General features: G+C 43.9%; 1 protein-coding gene across 2 annotated transcripts in view; it reads left to right on the plus strand.

Annotated features, from left to right (window-relative positions):
* Positions 1-27,134, plus strand: part of LOC144769196 (snaclec bitiscetin subunit alpha-like) — a 237,873-nt gene that overhangs the window by 195,964 nt on the left and 14,775 nt on the right. For both annotated transcript variants that reach the window (XM_078653217.1, XM_078653225.1), the window contains exons 5-7: positions 2,679-2,793; positions 8,234-8,309; positions 26,559-26,636. In XM_078653217.1, coding sequence (XP_078509343.1) covers positions 2,679-2,793; positions 8,234-8,309; positions 26,559-26,607 — 240 coding nt within the window. In that variant the 3' untranslated portion in view covers positions 26,608-26,636. The remainder of the gene's footprint in view (positions 1-2,678; positions 2,794-8,233; positions 8,310-26,558; positions 26,637-27,134) is intronic.

Here is a 27,134-nt window from a genome sequence, read left to right on the forward strand (position 1 = left end):
AGTTGGTGATCTAGTTAAGATAAAGACCCCTGTTGGACGAAAACCGTGGTCAAAATATACTGATGTTAGAGCTGTTGTCAAAATTTTCAAAAATGCTGTTAAGACTGAAGATGGAAGAATTTGGAATAAGAGTCGTGTTGTTATTGTTAACCCTAATGTGAATTGTGGCTCGTCTCATAATGACAATAGTTTGTGCAATAATTCTTTTCTTCCCTCTAACGCTTCTTTTGACAGGGTGTCTTCGTCTTCTACAAGAAGTCAAAGAATTCGTAGTGCGCCGTATTATTTGAAAGATTATGTTTAGTCTGTTTTTTCTTCATTTAGCCTGTTGTTTTTCTTCTAGCTTGTTTATAAGGAAAGGGAGATGTGTGATGTTCTTTTTCATTTTATAAAAGAAGGGAGATGTGTGATGTTCTCTCATTTTACATTAATGTATTACTCTCTCTTTAAGAGTTGTCATTCCACTCAGTGTTCTTGATTCTAAGAATGTACACGCTTCTGGGGTTCTGAGGGAGTCAGTTAATTGTGGATGTTCGTGGATGAGGATTTATTAAACCCACTCAGCTTGGCTTATCTGCATTCTTCATTATTTAATTATTTAAATACAAAATATTATATGTAGCAACAGTCAACTGTGATTAAGATTTAGCCCTGTGAGTAGGTCAGTAAATTTGGCAGAGTGAAGACCACCTGATGTGTCATTGGCCCAATAATTAAAATCACTGATCAATAAACTTTTTGCCTTATATGTTGTGAGGTGGGCAACCTGTTCAACCAGAGATTGCGGGAACAGTGGCATTTTCTGGAGGTGGGGGGTCTGTAGAGTAAAACACAAACCAAGGTGGCAGAGTCAGATTCGAATTTTATAACAAGATTGTCTAATGACGATAGATCAGGAGGAGTTAGTGCAGTGAATTTCAAGTTGTGGCGTATTATGGCCGCTACTCCTCCCCCCACCTTCCCCTGAGGGCGGTTGTCATGACGTATACAGAAGTCACTAGGTAGTGCAGTTCTGCAAGGTACAGTGTTGTAGCGATTCTGCACAAGCACAGAGCTATGCCTAAGATTAGCTAGAGTGTCTCACTTGCTCTCCTACTCACTCACAGAGAGACAAATGATTAGACACCCCAGAACACAACAGTCTCAACTCTCTCAGATATCAAGGTTGCAAGACACATCCTTTTGCTCGCACTCTTGTACTTGTCCACAATAAGATCAGACAGAGACACAAACCAGTTTAAAATATTTATTTTACCTAACGTGCTCTAATATGCACTATATGTGCCACATTAAGCAGGAAAATGTATAACATAAATTTGGTAAGCGTAGCAATGAGTCTGTAAATCATGAAAGGAGCTATCATTATAAAACAACAATATAGCCTAATCTCCCTTCCCTTGTATAGAAGCAGAAGGGTTATCTATCAGAAAATCTCTGGGCATTATCTGTAGACCCCGTACCTGAGTCTATAGATGGTAGATCACATCGCAGGTGCTGTCTGGCTCTTCTCCCTGGAAAAATCCCTCTCCAAGTGTGTGCTACCTATTTGTGTATTCCAAAAGGACTAAAGTGCATATTCCCCAAACAACAGCTGCATCGGTATGTTTTGTCTAGGCTTGACCGGAACAAAATAGTGTTAGGTTCTCATGTGAAAATGGTTAAAGAGTTATTTGCAAAATAAACTTGTGCAGTAATGTTTGCAAAGCAGCAAACTATCTGCTGTGTGCTTCTGCTAACTTAAAGAAGACAACAACCTTTGTCCAGGTTCTGCACATCCAATTAACTCTTTAGGCGCGTACTGCTTCTAAACCCTATTTTTGCATTTAATCTATAAAAATTCTTATCTTGACCCCTACTTATTGGATGTTTGTCTAGTTTTATTATATAATCATCATCTATTTTTCAAAAACTGGTATGGAGTTGTTTGTGTTAGTTTTCACTGTGTTATTGTTTGAAGTGTTGCACAAATATTTCACATTGCCTTTTAAGTTAAGCCTGCCCGCTATGTGCCAGGCTACAGAGGGTGAGTACAGGTTATTATATGGTGTGTATCTGACATACTCTGACTAGGATTGTGGTTGGACAGGGTGCATACATCTTGCAACCTGAACCCCCATTTCTATCGATATGGTTAGCGAATTTAAGAAATAAGCCTAACATAAAATGTAATGCAACTAAAGATAATAAAATATGTATGTCATGAATAAACTCGTATGTATAATTAGAACAGTGGAATGTTGAGAGCTCCATTGAAGACAATGGAGTGGCTGTGAGCATATAATAGCTACTGTAAGCCTGTAGCTCCAACATTCAAATGGTTTTCTTTCTAGTTCTCCCATTATAATTTAGAACATTCCACCCCTAGTGGGTGGACTGTTCTAATAACCTTATAGCCCATCTGCCTTTGGCTTACCTGTTCTTAAAGGCCTTCACCCTAATTATAGGCTATTGCCTGTGATTCAGGCTATAACTCGGGTTCAGGGCCTATAACAACCTGTGTAGCCCTCAGCATCGGGCTATAAGGCTATATTAAAACTTCCCTGTCTGATATAATTATTCAACTCTCTGGGTTTACTGGAATTTAATACCACTAAGCTTGTTCCGACTTTGGGTCAGTATTGTACGTCTTTAGCTACAAAGTTTTTGTTTGATCACTCTGAGTTTTTTGTTACATGAAGGAGGGCGAGTACATGAATACCGACGGATCTAAAATGACAATTCAGCGATTTGGTAAAGGCCAACCTGACAATCTTGGCAATGAAGACTACATCGGTTCCTGGTTTGTTGAGGATGGTAAGCAGGTTCTTATTCTTTTTTTAATTCATAGATAGGCATAGATAGGCATGGACAAGGCTTAACATGTGAAGGCCACAAGATAATTCAATAAACTCTCTAGTTATATAGTGTTATAAGTTCAAATAAAATATGGTTTTGATTTGGGGACATCAGACTGATTTTGCTAAAGAAATGTAGAGCAGTGAATTGTGTTCGCCTGTTGCCTAAGCCTCCTCAAAAATCTGAGAATTTTTTTTAAGTGGAATGTTAATAAGATCAACAAATTATACATGAGAAAATGCTGATCTGATTTGATTTGCAATATTGTTTGCATAATATCAATGCAGCTAATTAGTGTAATGTTCAACTTCAAAACCAGAAAGTTTAAACCGACAGACAATTGCGAAATTCTATTTATGTAACTATTTTGGACCAGGGCCTCTCTGCAGAGTCCCCCCAAACTGTGTGCCTTCACTCCTTTCCTTTGCTGAACGCATTTTCTGTTTGACATTCAGTACTCTGTGCACTTTAACACTGCTAACCAGTGTGAAAGTGCTTGTGGTCTCACATAAAATGGGGTACAAGTAGCAGATATTTAATTGATACATTTAATTTGCTTTAAAGTTCCTTGTATATTGTACTATATGTACCTGAGGCTTATAAATCAAATGCTACTGGTGGTTCTGCCGTACTTATTGTGCCATTAAAGTAGCACTTTAAAAGATGTCTCAGAACTCTCACTGCAGCCTATAGTAAAGTTTGGAAACTGCTATTTCGACCTATCAAAACACACTTTTACCAGGCTTAAACCTTCCCATTCTAATATGTTATGTAATCCCCAAGGTAGGTCCCAAAGGCTCTTACGACAAGGGTCATTGTATTTATAAAGTAGGGCTTGTATACTTATGTTTTACATTTCCTGGCAGTGAAAAACTCCTAACGTTTTTGTATCACTTCTGTAAGCCCTATCTCTCACTTGACTAACACCTGGTTACCTTATATTTAAAAAGTGCTAACTTTAGAATTGGGGTACATATAGATAAATAGTAAACTCTCAAATGGATTTGTCGTTTGTCCAGGCATGTAGTTTGGCTGCTCTGTTAACAATTTTTGTAATGCTTGCTGAGCACTGTAGCCCAGTCATTTTATGTGTGTGCTGGGTCTTCGTTTCTAACCAGCAAAAGGAGTCAGTGATGCAGATCTCATTTTCCAACACAGTTTAATAAGTGCGACCACCCTTACCTGGGCTAGGTTGAATAACCGGGATACCAATCGGACTTGTGTTTAGGAAGTATATTGCAGAAGTCAAAAGATGTGTTTAAACAGGATGAACTGCAGTTGGTTCAGGGTGGATGCATCCCTCCTCTTTAGGCGTCCTGAGCCATATGTACATGAAGGGAGGAACTTAGCTACTATAACTTTTAGCAGGTAGGAGTGAGACAAACAACCAAGCTTTTTATGAAGTATATTGAACGCGAAAAGCATTTTCTTTGCCAAAGCCCGTCATTAAACTATGTATTCCTTGTATATTAATCTGGAATTCAATTACCACTGCTAGGTATTTATAACATCTGACCTTATCTAGTTTGTTCCCTGCTGCTTTGCACTTGAATCTGTTGGTAGAAGGCTGGTATTTGCTGAAAAACAGATTACCCTTATTTTATTATAATTTAATTCCAAGCCCAGCGATTGTGTGTATGAAAGTAATTTCAAATGGATTACAATTTAAAACTCTTCCTAATGATGAAGCCGGATTTTAAGTTACAATTTTGAAAAAGTCACTTGACAATGAAAAAAGTTGGCATTTTCTAGTCCCATCTGTCCTTGAATTCTTCCTCTGTCCTGGGTCATATAGCTCTGAATAGCCCTACTGTGTGGCGTTGTGTATTTCTTCCAGACAAAAAAGAGCATTTCCTACGACACACAAAAAAGAATCTGACACCTGCATGTTGTCACCCCAGATAGTTCGGAGTCTTACAGAGGAGTGAGAACTTTCCATTACCAGATATTGTTATAGGACAGGGAGTCCCCTAAACAAAATCTGGCCCTAGGTATAAATATTGGACCCCCTAAGCCCCTCTTCAGAATGCTCCTGGACTTGTAGAATTAACAGAAGAAGGCTTACCATGTTGGCAGAAGATAACCCTGGTGCTTGAAGTACTGCCTTGCTGCTGAAGAAGGAAGATTGGACCTGCCTGCCTGCCTTAATCCCAGGCTACCCAAAGTGACTCCAAGGGTCAGTTGGATTACCTCTTCTAAAAATTAAATGGACACAGCAAGCTTCAAAGGCCTCCATGCAACTGCCCAGCTGACCTGATGCAACGGGCCTGCCTGGACCTGCAAATGGACCTGCCTGAACCCTATTGCTAACCTCTGCTGGAGTGAGTTTCTGATCCCCAAAATGTGTCCCTCAGGTCACCCTGGCTGGCATGGAAGAGAACTACTCCTTGCCTAGCTGAAGGTTTCAGCTGCAAGCTTCAAAGGAACTGATGTTGCCTTTGTGATGGTGGGAACACTGATATATATTTATATGTCAGGTGGTTAGGTCAGTAATATATACCAAAAGGGCTTATATTTTAATAAAACCCTCAAAGTGGGGTTGTTTATGTGTAGCTTATTAATTGAATTATACTTTTTTTGTACTAATAATTACAATCTTTACAATATAAAAAACTTTGCAGTATTTGACATATCAAGCACTAATACATACAATCAGTAAGGCAACAATTCATTAAAACATAGGTGAACATGTGCCAAAGGGCTCATTAAGACAAATAAAGTACTTCCATGCAAAGTTAAAATCTCTAACCAGAAGAAAAAGAAAACATATAGCAGTATAAAGTTAAGTGCATACAGAACCATAGTCACTGGCAGGGTAGTACAATACTTTTGAGACTGTGCTGGTGTCTTTGGCAGGTATGGTGCATGCACACTGGAGTAGAACACTATGGTTAACGGCATAGAGCCTTCTGCATTGCAGGGAAATCAAGTGCTTGAAGTGCTTGTTCTTAGGCGGGGAACTGGTCCTGGAGAAGGAATGTTCACCTCTAGTGACAGTACTAAAAAAGGTAAATAATAGGCTGGGTACTATGGTACATGCAGTACAATCAATTGCAAAAGGATAATGTGTTTGTCAAATTTCATAGGCTCTGTAAGACGGAACACCTTAGGGGAAATTTACTAAGATTTTATGCTGTGTTTGCGACATAAAAGTGATGCAAATCAGTGCAAATTCTTTTTTTCCAATTTACTTTCCCAGCGCTAAGCATGTTTAGCGCTGGAAATTCCCTAAAAGTAACACGAATCAGCGCATAGTGCTGCCTTGCATTACCTAGCGCCAAGGGAGCTTACCATGCATGGTGCATGGGCATTTACATGCATCACCCAAGGATTCTGTTGCTAAACCCTATTTACTCAATAAAGTAGACAGGGTTAAGCATCAGAAAACTGCGCCCTTTTGACGTTGATGCAATGAAGGACAACTGCTTACATTTTTCCTTCTTTTTTCGACTTTGTACTTGTTCTTCACATTACAACTCATGTGCAAGGTGGAAAAAGAGTTAACGTTAGTCTAGGCATGGTATTATTTACAGGAGGGATATTCTTCCAGTAAAAAACCTATGCCAGACTCAGGAGAGCGCCCTTGCACTATAGCGCAAAGGTGTCTCCGTGGCGCACGGCAGCTGATCTCAGAGTCGAAGCTAGGGAGAGTGGAGGAGAGTGCCATATTTCAGTAAATTTGGTGCTCTCGTGCTCTCTTCTTCTCATGCAGTGCTGCCTTGGTGGCTGCTGCACTGAGTTGTGTGAGAAAGCAATACATTCGGCCCCAAGTTTGTGTCTTGTTGCTCGTCTGTATGCCATAGGTGAGAAAGAGTGGTTTTAGCAGTGTGCGGCGTGGGAAGCGCTGGGCAACAGCATAACAAATTATTAAAAGACTCATACTTTTAAGATCAGAGTCTACAGTTGACTGTTTTAATTAATCACTGACACTTGGGGTTAACTTCTTTGAATTGCAGCCCTATTAGCCATGCAAGCATTATTTATTTAATGCAGGCTTTGTGAATTGCACAACAGAGACAAGGTTAAGGTCTAAAGCAGTCCGGCTGGCTGTTGGCATACGATGGCCCCACAGCTTGTAGTTGTTTTGATTTCATGAGATTATCCATTTACTTTGCTTTTTTGTAGTGTTTTTGCTGCTAGTACTTGTCTCAGTAGGATGGTAGGACAGGCTTTCCCGGGTGCTGTTTTGTTTTCACAGTCTAATTAATATTGATTACGCCTTTGCCACAATGTGCAGCAAGTACTTTTTTTATTCCCCTTTTGCCTTTATCCAAGCATCCAGGTAATTATAAGTATCAGCAGAGTGGATTTATCAAGGAGCCAGTCTTCAGATAAAGTTGATGTTTTTGATTGGATTCCTGAAGACTAGCACTTTAGTCTTCCTTAGTCTTAAGTCATTTGCCACCCTTCTGTTGGCCAAGTTGTAATTATGCAAGGTGTTGAGGGCTCTCTGTAGCCCAGTTCTGCAATGGTCCAGGAGGATGGTGATATCAGCATGTTGTAATATTGTGACCTTAGTGCTTCCAATTTTAGGTGGGATAAGCTTTGCTTGTTTCAGTGCTGTTTCCATATATGCAGTGTAGCAATTGAATATTAGGTACGCACACAGGCAAAATTACTCAAGGTCATATACAATAAAAGCACCAAGATGTACATATTTATGTCATGGCGGTATAAATCAATATGGATTGTATACCATGTTATCTTGAAAAACTGCACTAATAAATGTGCAGTCACTTGTCTTTATTGCAGTGCAAAAACACATTTGAGGTTTATTGCCACAGTAAAGCAAACTAACAGAAAAATATCACTTATTACTTCTTCACAGATTGTAGGTAACAATAACTTTACCTTCGGAAACAGTTCCACTACTATTTACAGGGTCTCTTCAATGTCATTTTACCAGTATAATATGTTATTTTTTTACCATTAATGAGAAAGGGGGTGGGGCAACGTGACTCCCTTGTGTGTCTTTGCCTGTCCAAAAATCAATCAATCATTCTATCTGCCAATCTATCTGTCAATCTATCTATTAATCATCTATGTATCTATCTATCTATCTATCTATCTATCTATCTATCTATCTATCTATCTATCTATCTATCTATCTATCTATCTATCTATCTATCCATCCATCTATCTATCTATATATCTATCTATCTGCATGTCTATCTCAAGTTAGCAAGGTTTTTTTAAACATTGGAGCTATGGTGATAGAAACAAACAAATTAATTTAAAATGACACATGGAAATGTGAAAATATTTCAAACAAACAAGCTTGTATAAACAAAAATATATAGCGTGAGCATAATAATTCAGGAAATTAATGCAAGTGTCAATACAGGACTTTTCATGCTTTTGGTTGAAATTTCAATAATATATTTTTCCCTTTCAATAGGGCATGTTACCTGGAATGATTACCCTCTGACTCCATACGCATTCCCTTTTGCCTGCAAATATTATCTGGAAAATCGGTAAGGCTCTCCTACTATCTAACATTTTCTCACACTCAAATCAAATCATCACTCAAATCACCTGTTGTGGGGTCTGTTTCACTTAAGGTTTATTATTTGATATCAAGTGAGGATTTAATAGGTAATCTGTAATCAAACCAATCATTAGTAGGAAAAAAAATATCCATGAACTAATCGCACAGATAAAATTACAAATGGATCTTAAAATTCTATATAAAATCCATAAAAGTGATCGCAAATCATGGACAGTTAGTTATACTAAAGCAATATGCCGGATACCAATCTGGCATTAACTCAATGGTAATCAGGTTATAAGGCATTATCAAAGCATCAGATGAGGGATAATTAAAGGGCATATCTTAAAATGTTCAGATATAGCAGCTGTTTCCTTTTTTGAATGGCATATGATACTCACTGACATAAATTCACATTATTCAGATTACTAATAAAATTAAAAGCATCTTTGTAATACATCATTTTCTATTTGAAAAACAATGGCCATAACAGTTGTTTCCTAAAATCCCTACATAAACATTACAAAAAAGTAAAACATACAGTGTAGTCTGATTGGACTAAAATGGACATTTGGGTAGCTTTTGGGAACAAAAGATCATCTCGGGAAAAGCCACCAAAAAGTGCAATGTGACCGTTCGCAGTCTTGTTAAATAAAATCTTTGTTGAATATTTGTTACTAAATTGAAGTAGCTCTGAGCATTTGATTGTATATGGCCTGAGTGTTACATTGACACAGTTGGTTTAGCACACTCTATCTTTTCTCAGTCAGTTATCCTTTTCTCCCTTAAAACTGAGTTTAAATCTTTCTTACTGAATTGTAACACTGCCTCCAGCTTATGGATTCTTTAATCATTAGGATCACCACTGATGAGCTTGTTGTGTCACTTAGTGATGATGAAAATAGTGCAGATCTATCAATTGATGATAGAGGCATGTTCGAAAGGTATCCTTTTACCCTGTCACACACATTTTCTGCTTAACCCCTTCGGCGCTAATGACAAGGTCAGCTCGTCATGGGCGTAACCTGCGCTACGCGGATGAAGAGCTGACCTTGTCACGTAACGCGGGATTTTCAAAATCGCAGCGCGCAGCGGGAAAACCGCTAGCGCGCATGCGGTTAATGGTACTGATGCTAACTGCCGACTAGAGGGGTGACAGGCCTATTAGTCTCGCTTCTATCTAACAATGCCCTTTTAGACCGGGTAACCACCTCCCCGCATTCCCTGATGACTGATTCACACCTCTTCGGTGTCGTGACCGTAGCGGGGCCTCCCTGTGCCTGCCCTGACCCGCATGATTGTTCTAGATGTGGGACGCCGCCCTTCTCCTTCTCTTCTACACCTGATTTTATCATACACAGCACCTCCTGTGATAACTCGGATATATGCGTTGGTGATCACGCTACTTGTGAGGCTACAACAGTGGCATTCGAGCTAATTACAATATGGTCACCATGGATCTATGATGTTACAACGCGTTATTTTACAACGCAGACCGTTACATCGCAATTTTTACAACGCAGGATCCATTACAACGCATGGCATTACAACGCATGGCATTACATCGCAGATGCTATTACAACGCATGGCATTACATCGTAAGTATAGGTAAGTATACCTTTTTAAAAAAAATGTAATTATTTTAATTTAATTAAATTATTTTAATTAAAATAATAGTAATTATTTATTTAAATTAATTTTAATAAAAAATGTAATTAATTTTATTTAATTAATATAATTAAATTAATTTAATTTAAATATTTTTTTGATTGTAATTAAAATAAATTATTTAAAATAATGTATTTAATTTAATTATTTTAATTAAGAAATGTAATTAATATAATATAATTAATTTTATTTAACTTAAAAACACCCCTGTACCCCAAAACCCAAACCCTGCCCTGAAACCTAAAAACACCCCTGTACCCCAAAACCCAAACCCTGCCCTGAAACCTAAAAACACCCCTGTACCCCAAAACCCAAACCCTGCCCTGAAACCTAAAAACACCCCTGTACCCCAAAACCCAAACCCTACCCTGAAACCTAAAAACACCCCTGTACCCCAAAACCCAAACCCTGCCCTGAAACCTAAAAACACCCCTGTACCCCAAAACCCAAACCCTGCCCTGAAACCTAAAAACACCCCTGTACCCCAAAACCCAAACCCTGCCCTGAAACCTAAAAACACCCCTGTACCCCAAAACCCAAACCCTACCCTGAAACCTAAAAACACCCCTGTACCCCAAAACCCAAACCCTACCCTGAAACCTAAAAACACCCCTGTACCCCAAAACCCAAACCCTGCCCTGAAACCTAAAAACACCCCTGTACCCCAAAACCCAAACCCTGCCCTGAAACCTAAAAACACCCCTGTACCCCAAAACCCAAACCCTACCCTGAAACCTAAAAACACCCCTGTACCCCAAAACCCAAACCCTACCCTGAAACCTAAAAACACCCCTGTACCCCAAAACCCAAACCTGAAACCTAAAAACACCCCTGTACCCCAAAACCCAAACCCTGCCCTAAAACCTCAGTACACCTATACATATACTCCTATACTCATATTTATTTAAAAAATTACTTAAATTAATAAATTTAATTTATAATATTTAAAAACATAAATAAATATTTTTATTTATTTTTATTTATAATTAATATTAATTAAATCATTTATATAATATTAAATAAAATTAAAATAAATTATATACTTACCAATACTTACGATGTAATGGTATGCGTTGTAATAGCATCTGCGATGTAATGCCATGCGTTGTAATGCCATGCGTTGTAATGGATCCTGCGTTGTAATAGCTGCGTTGTAACAGCATTACGACGTAAAAGTTGCGTTGTAAGTGATACACACCGGTCACCATTTACAGTGTCTTGGGCTACTGGATTGCCAACTTTAGGTGACCTGACCATAGCATTGACGACCTCTTCTGCGATATAATTGAGTCCAATGAGAGTCTTTTCTCAGCCAGCTGGATCTCATGCACTAATAAAGACACTGCCCTCAATAAAAATGCATCTAATGTCCCCTTTGCGCCCCCCCCCACCAGGGAATCCTTCGCCTTCCTCCTGCTCATCCTGCTAAGTGAACAGATGACCAGATGAGCAGACCCAGTACCAACAGTGGAGTCCGTACAGTCCAAAGCCTTAAGAAAAACTGGGAATGTTCTGCCCAAGTCCCCTATGTTTTTCCAAGGAATAAATGTCCAAGCTACACTGCGGTCACCACCCCACAGTAGTAATACTAAATACTGCCAAAAAGCGCTGTAGGTTTGTCCTCACCTCACCTCCTCGTGTTGGTAAAATACAGCTTTTTAGTTCTCCCATCTGATTGGTCAGCCTTAACAGGCACAGCCAAGCTGCTTTGATTAGGTGATAAGTGGCCAGTTCTGAGAAGAAGAAGATGCGAGGGACTGCGGCGAGAGCGAGGCTGGCGGAGCGGAGCTGGCGGGTGGGGGGTGTGAAAGCTGAATCTGCTGTTCAGGTAGGCTGGTCCAGCGTTGTGGAGTACTTTGTGTGTGTCGGTGAGGAGCTTGAAGGTGATCCTCTTGTCGACAGGGAGCCAGTGTGGTCTCTCAGGTGGGGGTGATGTGGCTGCGGCGGGGGACGTTGACGATCAGTCGGGCGGAGGCGTTCTGGATGCCTTGTAGTCGTTGTAGGTGTTTGGCTGGGATTCCTGCATCGAGTGCATTGCTATAGTCCAGTCTGCTGCTGACGAGGGCCTGTGTCTCCGTTCTTCTTGTTTCGGTCAGTATCCACTTGTAGATCCTAAGGAGCATGCAGAGGGTGTTGTAGCAGGAGGATGAGACGGCGTTGACCTGCTTGGACATGGAGAGGGAGGAATCGAGGACAAATCCTAGGTTGCGTGCATGGTCGGTGGGTGTTGGTGCTGTTCCCAGTGTGGTCAGCCACAAGCAGTCGTCTCAGGCTGAGGGGGAGGGTCTGAGGATGAGTACCTCCGTCTTGTCCGAGTTCAGCTTCAGACGGCGGCTCCTCATCCAGTCGGCAACGGCCTTCATTCCCTCGTGGAGGTTGGTTTTGGTGGTGTGTGGGTCCTTGGTGAGGGAGAGGATGAGCTGGGTGTCGTCAACGTAGGAGATTATGTTGAGGTTGTGATGGCGGGCCACTTGTGCGAGGGGGGCCATGTAGATGTTGAACAGTGTCTGGCTGTGGGATGAGCCCTGGGGGACGCCGCAGATGATGTCGGTGGCTTCGGATTGGAAGGGTGGGAGGCGGACGCTCTGGGTTCTGCCGGAGAGGAAGGATGTGGTCCACTCAAGGGCCTTCTCTTGGATTCCGGCTTCTACGAGGCATGTCTTTAGAGTGCGATGGCAGACCGTGTCGAAGGCAGCCGACAGGTCCAGGAGGATGAGGGCTGATGTTTCGCCGTTGTCTAGTTGGCGCCTGATGTCATCTGTGGCGGCAATGAGGGCTGTCTTTTGTGCTGTGGTTTCGTCTGAATCCGGACTGGGATGGGTCCAAGACATTGTTGTCATCCAGGTGGCAGGCCAAATGCTTGTTGATTATTTTTTCTAAAACTTTTCCCGGGAACGGGAGCAGGGAGATGGGCCGGAAGTTTTTGAGGTCCTTGGGTTCAGCCTTAGACTTCTTGAGGAGGGCGTTGATTTCGGCGTGCATCCAGCTTTCGAGGAATGTCACTGTTTCGATGGAGATGTTGGTGACCTTCCTTAATTGGGGTGCGATGGCTGCGTCTGCTTTGTTAAATACGTGGTGTGGGCACGAGTCTGACGGAGACCCTGAGTGGATGGAGTTCATGACCTTCTGTGTCTCGTCGTCGTTGGCGTTGGACCAGGAGGTGAGGCGGATGGCGCTGGTGGTGTTCACAGGGGAGGTGGAGTGTGGCGTAGTCGGGGCGGTCGTGGTGTTGAAGCTGTCGTGGATGTCAGCGATCTTGCGGTGGAAGAAGATGGCTAGTGAGTGGCACAGTTCTTGTGAGGGCAGGATTTCGTTGGTGTTGGCGCTGGGGTTGGAGAGTTCCTTTACGATGTTGAAGAGCTCTTTGCTGTCATGTGCGTTATTATCCAAGCGGTCTTTGAAGGAGGATCTCTTGGCTAATCTGATGAGGTGGTGATGTCTGCGGGTGGCGTCCTTGTGGGCTGCCTGGTTGTCCGGTGTGCGTTTGTGGAGCCATATTTTCTCCAGTTTCCGGCATGCGCGTTTGGAGGTCTGTAGTTTGTCCGTGAACCAGGTGGCTCTCTTGCTGGCATGGCTGTTGGAGGGTTTCTTGAGCGGGCGAGGGTGTTGGTGCAGTCGTCGATCTACTGTCTGAGGTTGTGGGCTGCGGTGTCTGGGTTGGTGGGGTCGGTGGGTGGGTTCTGGGCGAGGGTGGTGATCAGCTGGTCTTCGGTGACTTTGCTCCAGCAGCGGCGAGGCAGCTGTTGGGTGCGGTGGTGCGTGGTAGGTTTCTTGAAGGTGAAATGGATGCAGCAGTGGTTGGTCCAGTGGAGTTCTGTGGTGTGGTCGAAGGCGACGTGGTTGCTTGTGGAGAAGACGGGGTCCAGCGTGTGGCCGGCGGCGTGGGTGGGTGCGGTGACGAGTTGTCTGAGGCCAAGGTTGCCGAGGTTGGTGATCAGGGTGGCAGAGTTGGCGTCGTTGTTGTTCTTGAGGTAGAAGTTCAGGTCCCCGATGAGGATGTAGTCCGTGGAGGTGAGTGCATGGGTGCTGGCGAGGTCGGCGATGGAGTCGCTGAACTGAGCCCGGGGTCCGGGAGGCCTATAGATGAGTGTACTTCTGAGGGTGGTGTTGGGGTCGGTGTGGATCCGGAAGTGCAGGTGTTCGGCGGTGTTGAGGGTGTCGTCTGCGTGGGTGGGGACCTTGAGGGTGGACTTGTGGACGATGGCTATTCCTTCTCCGGGGTCCGTTTGCGCGATCCCTTCAGGTGATCTTGTAGCTGTCCGAGATGGCTGTGGCTATGTTGGGCGCCGAGGAGTCGTTCCACCAGTTCTCGGTCAGGAAGGCCACGTCTGGGGCAGAGGTGTCGAGCAGATTCCAGAGCTCGACGGCGTGTTTGTGTGCAGAGCGGGTGTTGAGGAGTATGCAGCGGAGGTGGTTCTGTCCAGTCCTTGGAGGTTTGGTTGTTCTGTTGCAGATGCGGCAGGAAAAGAGTCCGTGGGTCCGTTTCAGGGTGGCCTGGAAGCAGGTGTGGTTTTAGCCGGAGTGCGTGGAGGCTGCTGGCATCGTAGTGGAGTCTGGTGTCGTGGCGTTCACTGGGTCCAGGTGTTCTGGTGCTGGGTGCGGTCCAGGCACAGACGGGCTTGTCTTAGGCCACGCAGCTGCTGCCATTTTTATGGGAGCTGGGAGGGAGGAGCAGCTGGGAGGTGGGAGGCAGGGTTTAGCGAATGGGCGCGGGGGCGGGGCTGCAGGGGCAGCAGCAGCGTTAACGGCGAGCAGGGGCACTGGGGGAGCAAGACAGCGCCCATGAATGGGCAGCCGAGACCGAGAATGCAAGGGCACAGGCTCTGGTGGAGCTGCAGCGGGAGGGAGCGATCAACCTGGCAACGTCAGGGGTCGCTCTCCTCACCGCGCACTGCTGCCAATTTTAAGGGGAGCTGGGAGGGAGGACCAGCTGGGAGGCGGGAGGCAGGGTTTAGCGATTGGGCGTGGGGGGGCTGGGCCACAGGGGCAGCAGCGGCGGGAACAGCAAGCAGGGGCATGGGGGGGGCGGGGAAGACAGCACCCCGGAATGGGCAGCCAAGACCGAGGGTGCAAGGGCACAGGCTCTGGTGGAGCTGCAGCGGGGGGGAGTGACCTACCTGGCAAGGTCTGAGGTCGCTCCCAGAGACTATCTAGGAGATTCCAGACCTTTGGATTGGTGATTTGGACACTATGAACCTACAAGGAGACCTACAGCAAGCATCTACTGAAGTTTGAAGAACTTTTGTGAAAAAGCTCCATGAGGTGACCTTCAACAGTGACCTGGATTTCAGGTTAATTCCACTGAAAGCTCCAGAGCTCCAGACTTCAAGGATTTGACCGGGGCCTCGCTGAAAGTCAAGCTGGCGAACACTCTTCGGATCTGGCCTGCTGTGGCGGGTCAAGCGACGTCAGAAGGAAAAGCTCCAGAAACGTTTCTACATTTTGACCGGGGCCTCCTACGTAGTGTATTAGACCTAGAATCCATTGCGGTCAACCTCAAACTTTGACTTTGTCGTTGTCAAGTGCAACCAGATGTCCCAGAATGGTGCTCTCTATTTTCGAGCACTATAATATGGTTAATATTTAGAAATGTATATCTCCGGTTTCCTACATTAGATGTTTGCCTTCTTGGTGTTTCGTTCATAAAAATATTTTCTAGTTTCATAAATTAGTATAGTTTTTTTATTATGCACTGTGCCTTACTTATTTGATGTGTTGGTGTTTTTAAATGCTTTACATCTCCTAAGTTAGGCCTGGCTGCTTGTTGTCAGCTCACAAAGGCTGAGCAAGGGGCTAATTTACCTAAAGCTTAAGGATCAACTAGCTTTAAAAGTTTTAGAGCAGAGGAAACAGGAATTGGCTATTGAGCAGATGGAGGAGAAGAAAACAAGAAGAAATGGTGCCAGTGATAAGAGGTGTTTGAGATGTTCAGTGATGGGCTTGACCTCAGGCTCCAATAGACAATAGTGCCCAGGTACACAGAGACGAAGGATATTGACAAATGACTGACTGCATTTGAAAGGCCCCTTGAGATGAGGGAGGTTAACCCCAAGCACTGGGGTTTATTTTTGTGGGAACTTATCCCAGTAGCTGGGATGGTTAGACTCCTGACCCTGCAGGGGGATGAGGAGAAATCTTACTCCAACATGAGGCACTGCTTAGTTAGACATTTGGTCTGACCCCAGAACAATACAGAGTAAGGTCCAGGGAAACCCAGAAGGTAAACACCCAGTTCTGGGTGGACTTTGATGACATCTCAGGGAAGGCACAAAAATGCTGGATTGGTGGTTACCATGTAAACACATATGAGGGAATGTGTATTTTGTTTTTGAAAGAACAAATTTTGATTCTTTGAGTACAAGAAAAGTTGCGCCAGTATCCAATAGACTCTTAAGCTGACTTGTTCTAAAGGGCTGGGGGAGTTAACTGATGAGTGGGTGAGAACCCGGATTTCCAAACAGCACCAGGGAGTAATCAGGAGAAGGAAGGACAGATCTCTACCAGGTCAAAAACAGATGGAGACATCCAGAGACCTACAAAATTCTTAACAAAGGGGGAGGGGGCAAGCCAATCCAAGTTCAATGGGAAGGGGTATCAAGGAAAGAATGGTAGGTTCTTTGATCCCTCGAACGTGGAAAAGTGCTTTGACTGGAATAAGCTTGGGCACAAGAAGCCCCTGACGGGTGGGCAATCCCCAAGGATTGCTAGTGTAAGTGTGGAGATGTAGAGTGCCCTAGAGAAGGGTAGGGAAGTGAAAGAGTCAACCTTAGGGTCTCTGGGTGGGATGGATATTGCAACCCTGACTGCCTTACCTCCAAGTACAGGCAGATGAATACCATCAATAGAACTGAGGTTGAGGCTCCGAGAGACACATGAGCTAGGCTGACTATGGTTATGGACACACTGTTGTCTAAAGAGCAGATTTTACCTGCTGAGTTTCACCAGGTGACATATGCAAACAGTAGGACCAAACTCCATCCAATGGCTATGGCATATTTAGAATGGAGAGGCTTGACAGGCCGTATGAAAGTAGTTGTGTTTCCTGTACTCCCAGTACACTGTTTACTGGGAAATTATCTCAAAGCATCTGAATGTTCAGAGGTTGACAGAGGGCTCCGTATGAAAATATTGGAACTCCCTGAGTTGGTATGTGCTGTAACCCAGTGAAAGTCTAGCCAGAAGTGAAATGATGGACACTTTGATCCAGTGGCGGCTGCAGCTGACATGAAAAGTGTGAGGGCGGAGGTAGGGAAGAGGGGCAGACAGGAAAACGATAAGAAAAAAAAAGTACACCTACCTACCTGCTGCTGTCCATCACCTCTAGAATCCTCTTCTCCCACACCGCGTCTCATGCCCTTTCTGCTCCAGGAACTGCAAACTGCAGTTCCCATGATTAGTGTCCCAGACTCGTCTATGGCCAATCCTAGCACTTCTCGAGAAGTGCTGTGATTGGCATGAGCAGGCTTGCTTTCTGCTCCAAAGGGGACCTGAAGACTGAGCCTGCTGTTCTCACCATCCAGCAATGCAGCTTGGGTTGGAGGGGGGAGGGGGTCAGTGCAGTAGTGCCCACTGCACACCACTTCAGCTGCTGATGGCCCTGCCCCCAGGACTTGGATGATGTCTGTGGTTTTCTAACCAGGTCCTACAGATGAAACAAAATGATAATAAAGCAATTTTAATATTTGCTTTTTTATCATTTTATTTTACGTTTTCACCTGCTGATTCCAGCAGTGGGGCAATGCTCCTGCGCCATAATAGAGGAGCCGCCCCTGCTTGGACCATGGATCCATGGACAAGGGCACAGGGTCTGGTAAGCCAGCCTGTGGAACTCCAGAGGTACAGCAGAAATCTGACCCTGAGGGAAGGGAAATCCTTTAAATAGTCATTTTCCTTCTGGATTTCCCTTCTCTTTCTGAAACTCAGGAGCAGCAACATTGTGGTAGGGTCACCAGGGCTTTAACTGGAAGCTTTTTTCAATATTATATGTAACAAGGCAAGCCATAGTTGCAGCTTATTTATCTTATGCAACTAATAGCCATTGACAAAGCCAATAGTCCTGCCTTATTGTAGGTATGATGTTACTTGTTGTATCAGATATCTGGATGCAATGACAGAAAGAGCAAAATGCAAGTCGGGCTGCACACTATGCTAAACACAGATTTTTTGCGTAAGATTTGTAAAGCCACGCCCCTAATTATACTGACCACGCCACTTTGAGAGACCCCCCAGATTTTTCATCCCACTTATAGCCCTGATCTGGCCTCTGACTATGGGACTCCATTTTTACCTGAGCTGGCAGACTTGGCAGAACCGACGGGAATAGGTGGGCCCTCCCAAGAGGAGTTTTGGCAGGGGCAGAAAGACTGTCCCATGCTTGAGAGCTTGAGGTAGATCACCTTAGAGCACAAATAAGGAGATGACAGTGAGTTCCACAGAATCCACTGGGAAGATGGACCGCTCTACGTTGAGGCAAGAAACCTCAAGAAAGAAGCCACGAGGAGGTTGGTGGTGTCCCAGAAGTACAGAGAGTTCATCCTGACTTTAAGTCATCATATCCCCTTTGCATGACATTTGGGGCAAAACAAAACTTGGAGCCTGTTGGTAAACCAGTTCTGCTGGCCCCATATGTCTGAGCAGGTAAAGGAGTTTTGTAGTTCCTATGTCACCTGTCAGGCCAGTGGCAAAACAGAGGGTATGTCAAAGGCTCCCTTGATACCACTGCCAGTGGTTTGGACTCCCTTTGAGAGGGAGGGGTTAACATTGCTGGTCCCCAGAACCCTCAATGAGTATATTCGGGTGGTAGTGGACCATGCCAACATATACTCTGAGGCAATACCCCCCAGAACAGTCACTGCTCCTACATCAGCTAGGACCCTACTTAGTGTGTTCACCAAAGTGGGCTTACCAAAGAAGGTTGTTGCAGATAGGGGCACAAAATTACTCTCTAGCGATCTGAAAGTGATTTGGAATGAATGTGGTGTTATCTAGAAGTTCACCACCCCATGTCACCCCAGATTAATTGTCTGTGGAAAGGTTCAACAAGGCCCTGAGGGGCATGATCAATGGGGTGTCTGATAAACTCAGGAGGAGATGGGATGTTCTTCTCCCATGCCTACCATTTGCCTAAAGGGAGGTCACACAAACAGGGGTTGTTTAAGTTCCTTTGAGCTGTTGTTTGGGTACGCTTTCAGGGAGCAATTGTGCCTGCTAAGAGAGTCTTTGGAAAAGCCTCTCAAGAAAGTAAAGGACAGTGTGCTTGACTATGTTCTAGGCATAAGATCTCACATGTCAGAATACTGAAACATGGCAGGCAGGAAACTAGAGTCCAACCAGGAGCTCATGAAGCACTGGTATGATCAAAAGGCTGCACTGACTGAGTAAACGTCAGGACAGTTTTTGTGAGTGTTGCAACCTGTAGCTCCTGGGGCCCTCCGTGACAAGTGGACCAGTCCCTACACAATCTTTGAAAAGATGTGTGACGTTACCTACCTGGTAGACCTCAGCAACGCCAGGGACCCTGTTAGGGTCCAACATGTCAATAAATTGAACCCTTTCATGACAGGGCAGACATGACCATGTTATTGGTTACAGATGAGAGAGAAGAGGAAGAGATTGAACGAGTGCCAAACCTTCTTTCCAAAAATGTGTAAGATCGGTCAGTGGAGGGAGATGTACTCTCCCCCAAATTAACAGGCCTGCAGCCAGAGACTAAATTCAGGGTTCTGGGGCAGTTTGCTGGTTTGTTCTCCTTGAACCCAGGCATCAATGATTGGTCTGTGCACCACATTGCCACTGGTGACAGTCTACCTGTCAAGAATAAATTGTAGATGTTGTGTAACCTGGTTAGAACCAGCATTAAGGCTAAGGTGGCTAAGATGCTGGAGTTGGTGGTTATTGAGCCTTCTGACAGTCCATAGGCCAGCCCAGTGGTGCTGGTGCCCAAATCTAACCCCTATTGTTTAAGAAGGGTTACGGTTCTGTGTGGACTACAAAAGACTAAATGCAGCCACTAAGACTGATGCTATGTTTTCCGCCTAAGCATAATCTTTCAGACTCCTTTTTGCCTCTATAAGCTTAGTCTTCCTGCTGGCTATTAAAACGTTATGCTTTGCTTGTCCCTCCAGAACAATCTTTTTCTCCCTTCTTTTTGTGACCTTCTCTCCAACAAATTGTGACTCTTTCTCCCCTGTCTTGTAACATTACATCTTTTTCCTCATCGTTTTCTGATTTCCGCCTAAACGTAACTATCTCCCCCACACACTTTCCACCTTCTCCTAACTCTGCTGGGTGCCACACCCCTCCCAGGAACTGGCCTAATTGAGGCGACAACACGCCCCAATGAGCGGGTCACTGGGCCAGTTCCTTCTGCTGCAAGCTGAGCTCCCACTAACGCCTGTAACCGATGTTAGCTAGTTACCCCGCTACTGCTTGCAGCCTCTCCTTATAACAAAGTTTTCCTTCAACCTAACTTTAAAGTTTTTACTTCTATAAACAGTCTTTTTTCCTGCTCAGACATGAACCTTTTGCCTCCTTTTTGCCCCATAAACATTCTTTTTCAGCCTAAACTTAACCTTTTGCCGCTCTAAACAGTCTTTTTTCTAGTCTAAACGTAAGCGTTTACCTCCTTTTTGTCTCCAGAAATAGTCTTTTTTACAGCTTTAATTCAACCTATTGCCTCCTTTTTGCCTCTATAAATAGTCTTTTTTCCAGCCTAAACATGAACTTTTTGCCTCCTTCAACCTTGTTTTCCTTCCTCCTAATAAAACTGTTGCCTCCTTTTTGCCTCAATACCCTTCTTTTTCACCCACCAATTCATGACCTTCTCTCCCACCAATTGTGTCCTTTTTTCCCCTGTTTTGTAACATTGCTTCTTTTTCCAAATTGTGTTTTCCCTGATTTCAGCCTAAAGTAACCTCATTCCCCTACCGCTTCCGGCCTTCTCCTAACTCCTACCAGCACCCTGCCCCTCCTGGAAACCCACTTAATGGAAGCCGCAGTGCAACCCAATTGAGCAGGTCCTGGGCCAGCTCCCCCTGCTGCTGCTGGAGGCTGAGCTCCCTCTCAAGCCTATAACCGCTGTCAGCCAGACACCTCGCCACTGCTCTTAGCCTCTCCTCATAACCTTATCAGCCTTTTCCCCATATAAACCTTTTAACTCCTTTTTGTTTCCATAAACACTCTTTTTTCTGCCTAAACGTAGACTTTTGCCTTCTTTCTGCCTCAATAAACAATTTTTTCCCTCCTAAAATTAACATTTTGCCTCCATACACAGTTTATTTTCCCACCTAAACATAATCTTTTGCTGCCTGCTTGCCTCCATAAACAGTCATTTTTCCTGCCTGAACGGAATCTTTTTGGCTCCAAATACAATCTTTTTTCCTACCTAAACCTAAACTTTTGCCTTCTTTTGACTCCAAAATCAGGCTTGTTTCCCATCTAAACTTAACCTTGTGCCTCCTTTTTGCCTCCATAAACATTCTATTTTCCCACCTAAACTTAACCTTTTGCCTCCATGAGCCTCCTTTTTTGCCTCAAAACCCTTCTTGTCTCCTGCCTATTCCTGACCTTCTCTCATGCCAATTGTGACTTTTTTTAAGCCTAATCATGTTTTCTGAGTTCAGCATAAACGTAACCTCTTCCCCTCCAGCTTCCTGTCTTCTCCTGACTCCTCCCGGTTTTTCACCCCTCCAAAGAACCCACTTAATGGAGGCCTCAGCACGACCCCATTTAGCAGGTCCCTGGGACAGCTTCCCCACTGCTGCTGCAGGCTGAGCTCCCGCTAAAGCCAGTAATTGGAGTCAGCCAGACACCTTGCCGTTGCCCTCAGCTTCTCCCTGTGTGTTGAAGGTGCACCAAAGGCAAGCCAGGACTGCGCCTAGTGCCAGTGCCCCGAGATCTCTAACCACCCACAGCTAATCCAGAGCTGAGTTACCTGCCTTGATCCCAGGACCTCACAGCTACCTCTGCAGCCTCACCTTCCCTCGTTCAACGGTAGGACCCTTCTCCTGCTGACATTTCTAATTCTCCTGCAGAGTTGATCCAACGCCCCTCAAAATACAGCCTATCCAACTGATTCAAGAGAGTTCCAACCCCCCTCAAAATACAGCCCATCCCACTGATTCAAGAGAGTTTCAGTGCCTCTTGATCAACGCCCAATCACTCGACAAACATGCCACAGAAATCTGGGCCATCATCACCTCCTTCACCCCACGTCATCTTCTTCAACTAGACATGGCTCAACTCTGCTTCTGCACTGGACATCGCCACCCCCACTCCCATCGGCTATAAGATCATACACTGAGACCGAGTTAACAAACACTGAGTTGGTATAATCATCATCCACAAAGGGTCACTCAAATGCACAGCAACCACCAATGACACCTCCCCCATTATGGAACACCTACATTTCAAACTCAACACAGTCCACTATCAGGGGCACCCAGTCATACAGACCACTAGCACAATGCCCTGCCTTCTGCAAGGACATCTTTGACTTCCTAGCTCCACTGGACATCTGCTCCAAGAACTTCATCTTTCTTGGAGAACTCAACTTCCACATTAACAACCCAACTGACTCCAACATGACCAACTTATTAGAGAGCATAAACAACCTCGGCCTCACCCAAAATGTCACTGACCCCATGCACGTAGCTGTACACACTCTGGACCCGATCTTCATAGTCAGGAGTACAGCACATAGTTGGACTTTGTCTTGCACCTCTACGCCACTGCCTGGTTTGGCGTAGAGGTGCAATGCCTGCCTGGATAGACAGCCTCTTGATGTAGATCCTAATGGTGATCCAGGCGTGGGGTGAAGTGACTTGGTTTCTTCATAGCCCTGATGAGTAAGCAATGTGAAGGATGCCTTTCCGGTGAGCGAGGGGGGTCTCTGGGAAGCAGTTGCATGTCATCAATTAGGTGAGAGAGGAATAAGGCACAAACAGTCATTCTGAAGTGTGAGGTCCTGAAGAGAAAAGGTTTCACACTTTTCAAGAGGGAGAGAGAGTTGGGACCAGGCTGTTTTGGAATTCTTGTAAATGAGTTCTTTGAGTGTGAGGTCTGAGTCAAAGGTGACTCCAAGGGACCTGTTCTGTCAGTTAGGGTGTGAAGCCCATTAGGTTTAAGTTACAGAGTTTATCAGAGAATGTTTGAAGCTGTGGGCAAATAGGAGGAATGTCGTCTTTGCAGAGCTTACCATCTGATAGTCTGTTGACATACAGGTTTGGATGAGATGGAGATACGGTATGAATCTTTGTATGTTATTAGGTGATGAGATTTTGAGATAGAGTAAGTACTGGTGGATCTTGTTGTTGTTGTCTGGAGGATGGCTCTCAAGGGTTCCCAATATAGGTTGAACATGTGAAAGGATAGAGTGTTGAGGGACTGGGGGTAGTCTGACATATGGCAACTTCTATCTAAATGACTGGCTATCTATTGGTCAGTGAGGTACGATGTGAATGATTGCATGATCATGCTGTATGAGTCATGCATTGTAAAAATATGTGGAAAGGTTGAGCAGGACAGTGAGACAAGGGTCATTTTTTGTCTCAGAGTAAGAGGACATTGTTGACTACTTGGAGCATGGCTTTTTTAATGCTGCAACATGGTCTGAGACCCCACTGGGGGCCATGAACTAGGTTATTCTTTCTTAAATGCTTCTGAAGGTGGGTGGCAACTGCCTTCTCAAAGATTTGTTTAACACACAGGAGATGGGTTGTACGACTTAAGTTGGCAAGGTTGGCTGAATCAATAGTGGGCTTTTTTCTGCAAGAAGAGGATTTGTCCGGTCTTGAGGCTGTCTGGGAAGGTGTGCTGGGATATTAAGATGTTAACAATATAAGTAAGAGTGATAGCTTCTCCATCTAGTGAATTGATGATGGAGGATGGAAGTCCATCATATTTATAGGATGTGGCTATAAGTGACTCAGATAAGGGGACAGCCAGATGATCAGTTCAGTCCAGGAGTAGAGGAGACTGGCAGTGGATGGATACAGAGAGGATTAGGTCCATTGTGCTGTGTTTGGAGTCAGTCAACTTGCTGATGTAATGTGATGTAATTGCAATTTACAAAGCGCAAACTCATGCCCTGTGGACATCTTGGTTTCATAGAAATATGATTAGGGCAGCAGCAATGACAGCAACGGGTCAAGCAGGTGTGCAAATGATTTCTAAGCCTGTGTGAAGAGCCAGGTCTTTAAGACTTTTCTGAAGGTGAGTAAGGAGGGGCAGTTTTTATGGTCAATGGCAGAGCCAGAGCGAAGTGTCCTTGCAGGGAAATACCATTTGGGTTTCTTCTTAAAGTGATCTGTCTCAAGTCCGTGCAAAGATTTAAGTGCCAGATAGAGGGCCTTGAATTTGCAGGGTTGGCAACTAGAGTAGGTTCCTAATGGCTCCTCTGGACGATTCATATTTGGGAATTTTTTAAAAAGGAAATGAGCAGCAGCATTTTGCAGTGTCTGAAGTCTCTTCAAGAGACCTGATGCCAGAGTAAGGTAGAGTCTACAGCAATAGTCAATCCTTGTGAGAACTTGTGCCGTGGTCCCTGTTTAGAGAAGTTCGGGAGGCAAAAATGTGGAGTTTTGCTTCCAATATGTTGAATACAGAATTAAGGGCATCTTCTATGGTTTTGGTGCTGTAGGTGTTGGGCACATTGAACTTTCCAAAGAAGGTGCAGTGCGATGTGCTAAGGTCTGAAATTTCTACTATGAAGCCCATGAGGGCAGTACCTCCAGGAGTTTATTATTAGAAGGCACTTATCGTGAAATGTTATAATAAGGACACTTTTTTAGCATAGTTAGGTTATCAGCATAAGTATTTTCATGTCACTGGGTGAAGGAAATCGCTTTATGTAGCCTAAAAATATATTTAGTTTAGTTTTCACTCAATATCTAAGATGGTTACTTAACTGGCACCTTTAGTACAGTCTGACACCCATTTGATGAACGCTCTGGTTCTTGATTTTTTGTTCTGCATGCCATAAATCTTGTTGTACAGTAGCCTATCAATAAAGTCCAGTGGTATTGGGCATGACAGCATATTTTTTCAGACAGTTTTAGATATGTTCAACGTGAATTATGACAACTTTTACTGTGGCTTGCAGACTAGGGGGCATATTTATCAATGTATCATGCAGCACAGCAATTCACCTTGCTGCGCTGAGCTGCGTGATTAGGAAAGGGCAGGAATTCACTCTACTTAACATTCTACTGTAGATTCCTACCTTTTCCCAATGCTGGCAAACAATGTGTTTCCTAGAGCCAAGGCTTGCACTCTCTTGCATCATGGTGCAAGGGTGCCTAAGTTCTTAGAAGGATTGTTTATGAGCAGGAAAAGGCCACTTCCTGTACAAAAAACAACCCTCTGAGGCATTATCCTCTGTCTAGGTGTGTGGCTGAATGCAGCACACTTAGAAAGAGGAAAAACAAGGAGAAATAAACATATTTATTCTTGGTACAATTCCAGGTCTTCTGCTTATGGTAAATCTGGACTTGAGCCAAAGTCCATGGGTTTTGCGTGAGACGTCCCACACACCACTCATGGAATAGCTCCCTGGGGCAGAGAAATACAACACAGCGATTTGTGCTGTGTTGCATTACTCTGGATTTCTCGAGCCACTATGGGCCAAGCAAGGTGGCCTTGCATGGCATGACCAATCGCATCTTAAGGGTTGAATCACATTTGCACCCCATTCCATGGTGCAAAAATTGTACTAAAGTGATGCAACCCCATGATAAATACAGCCCTCGGAGTGTGTTAACAGCAGTAAAATATATATATATGGGCAAATCTATCAAAGACTTGATAGTTCATAGTCACTTAGAAAAGAAGAAGGTATGGCTTGCAGCGAAGGGAGGATTTTTTAAGTGTGGAAAGTGCAGGGCCTTTAGTCACAGCTTCAACGTGAGGGAGGTAGAACTCAACAGGGTCAAGAAAAGGTGGAAAATCAATAAGAACATCCATTGCACCACAGATCATGTAAACTATGTAGTGACATGCCCTTGTGGCAAATGGTACATTGGCTCAACCACCTTTCCCGTCAAAAAGCGAATTCTTGAGCACTGGTGTGCTATTACTAACAAGGACTTTTCCTATAGCACAGCTAAACACTTTCACAAACATCATGATGGGGATTGGACCAAGGCAAAGTTCTTTGCCCTTGATTCAATTCCTAAACATGTGAGAGGAGGAGATCGATTAACAGCATTGCGCAGGGCAGAATCAAGGTTCATTCTACAGGCAGGATGTATCGCACCTTTTGGGATGAACATCGATGAGGAAATGTATGTGCATTTATGAATAATCTGACCGAGACCTTCTATACCACTTCTGGATACTCAGATTCCATGAGAATCTGGTTTTTAATTGTTAATTGTTCATTATTATTTGTTGCTGAAATTTTGGTGTGCTGTGGGTGTACTATGAGCTTAAGTAACTATGAAAACAAGGTAATCTTGGAAATCTTAAAATGCTAGCATAGAATGAGGCACGATGAAGTTGTCAACCAGTATTATATATTTTTTTTGTATGTATGAATCTAATCACCACACTCTCCCTTTCATCTTTCTAGAAACTGTGCTGTTGCGGAAGGAATAAAACAAACCACAGATAGAAGATAGTGTTACGAGCACGACCATTCCACGAAAACGTACAACTTACTTATAAGAGCATGGGGTAGTATTTTAAAGAATTGGATACAGGATCAGAGGGTGGAATTATAAGACCTTTAGATTATCTATTTGCTTTTGCTTATATTGACTGTGAGACTACTTAGCAATAGTGGGAACAGATATATGGATGCGGGGTGAGAATTTATAAGTATGAATGGACCAGGAATGATTCAATCCATCAAGAGATATAACTTACTAAATTGGGGGTACTATACCCGAATTAACACCGTTATTTTCTCTCTTACTCTTTCTCCTCCCCTCCTATGTCTCACTCTTATTTTCACTGCCTTAAGTCTCTCTCCCTTATTTCTCCTTACATATCCCTTCTTTACCTTGCAAAATTGGGTACTATACCATTATGCGAACTTTTGTTTGATTATGTTCCATTTTTGTTACACTAAACAATGAACTACACCAAACACCAGGAAGATGTGCACTTTTTATTAATTTAAGTTGAAATTATATTTTGCACCTTT

The sequence above is a fragment of the Lissotriton helveticus genome, chromosome 1_1 (assembly GCF_964261635.1).
Source record: "Lissotriton helveticus chromosome 1_1, aLisHel1.1, whole genome shotgun sequence".
Taxonomy (NCBI): Eukaryota; Metazoa; Chordata; class Amphibia; order Caudata; family Salamandridae; genus Lissotriton; species Lissotriton helveticus.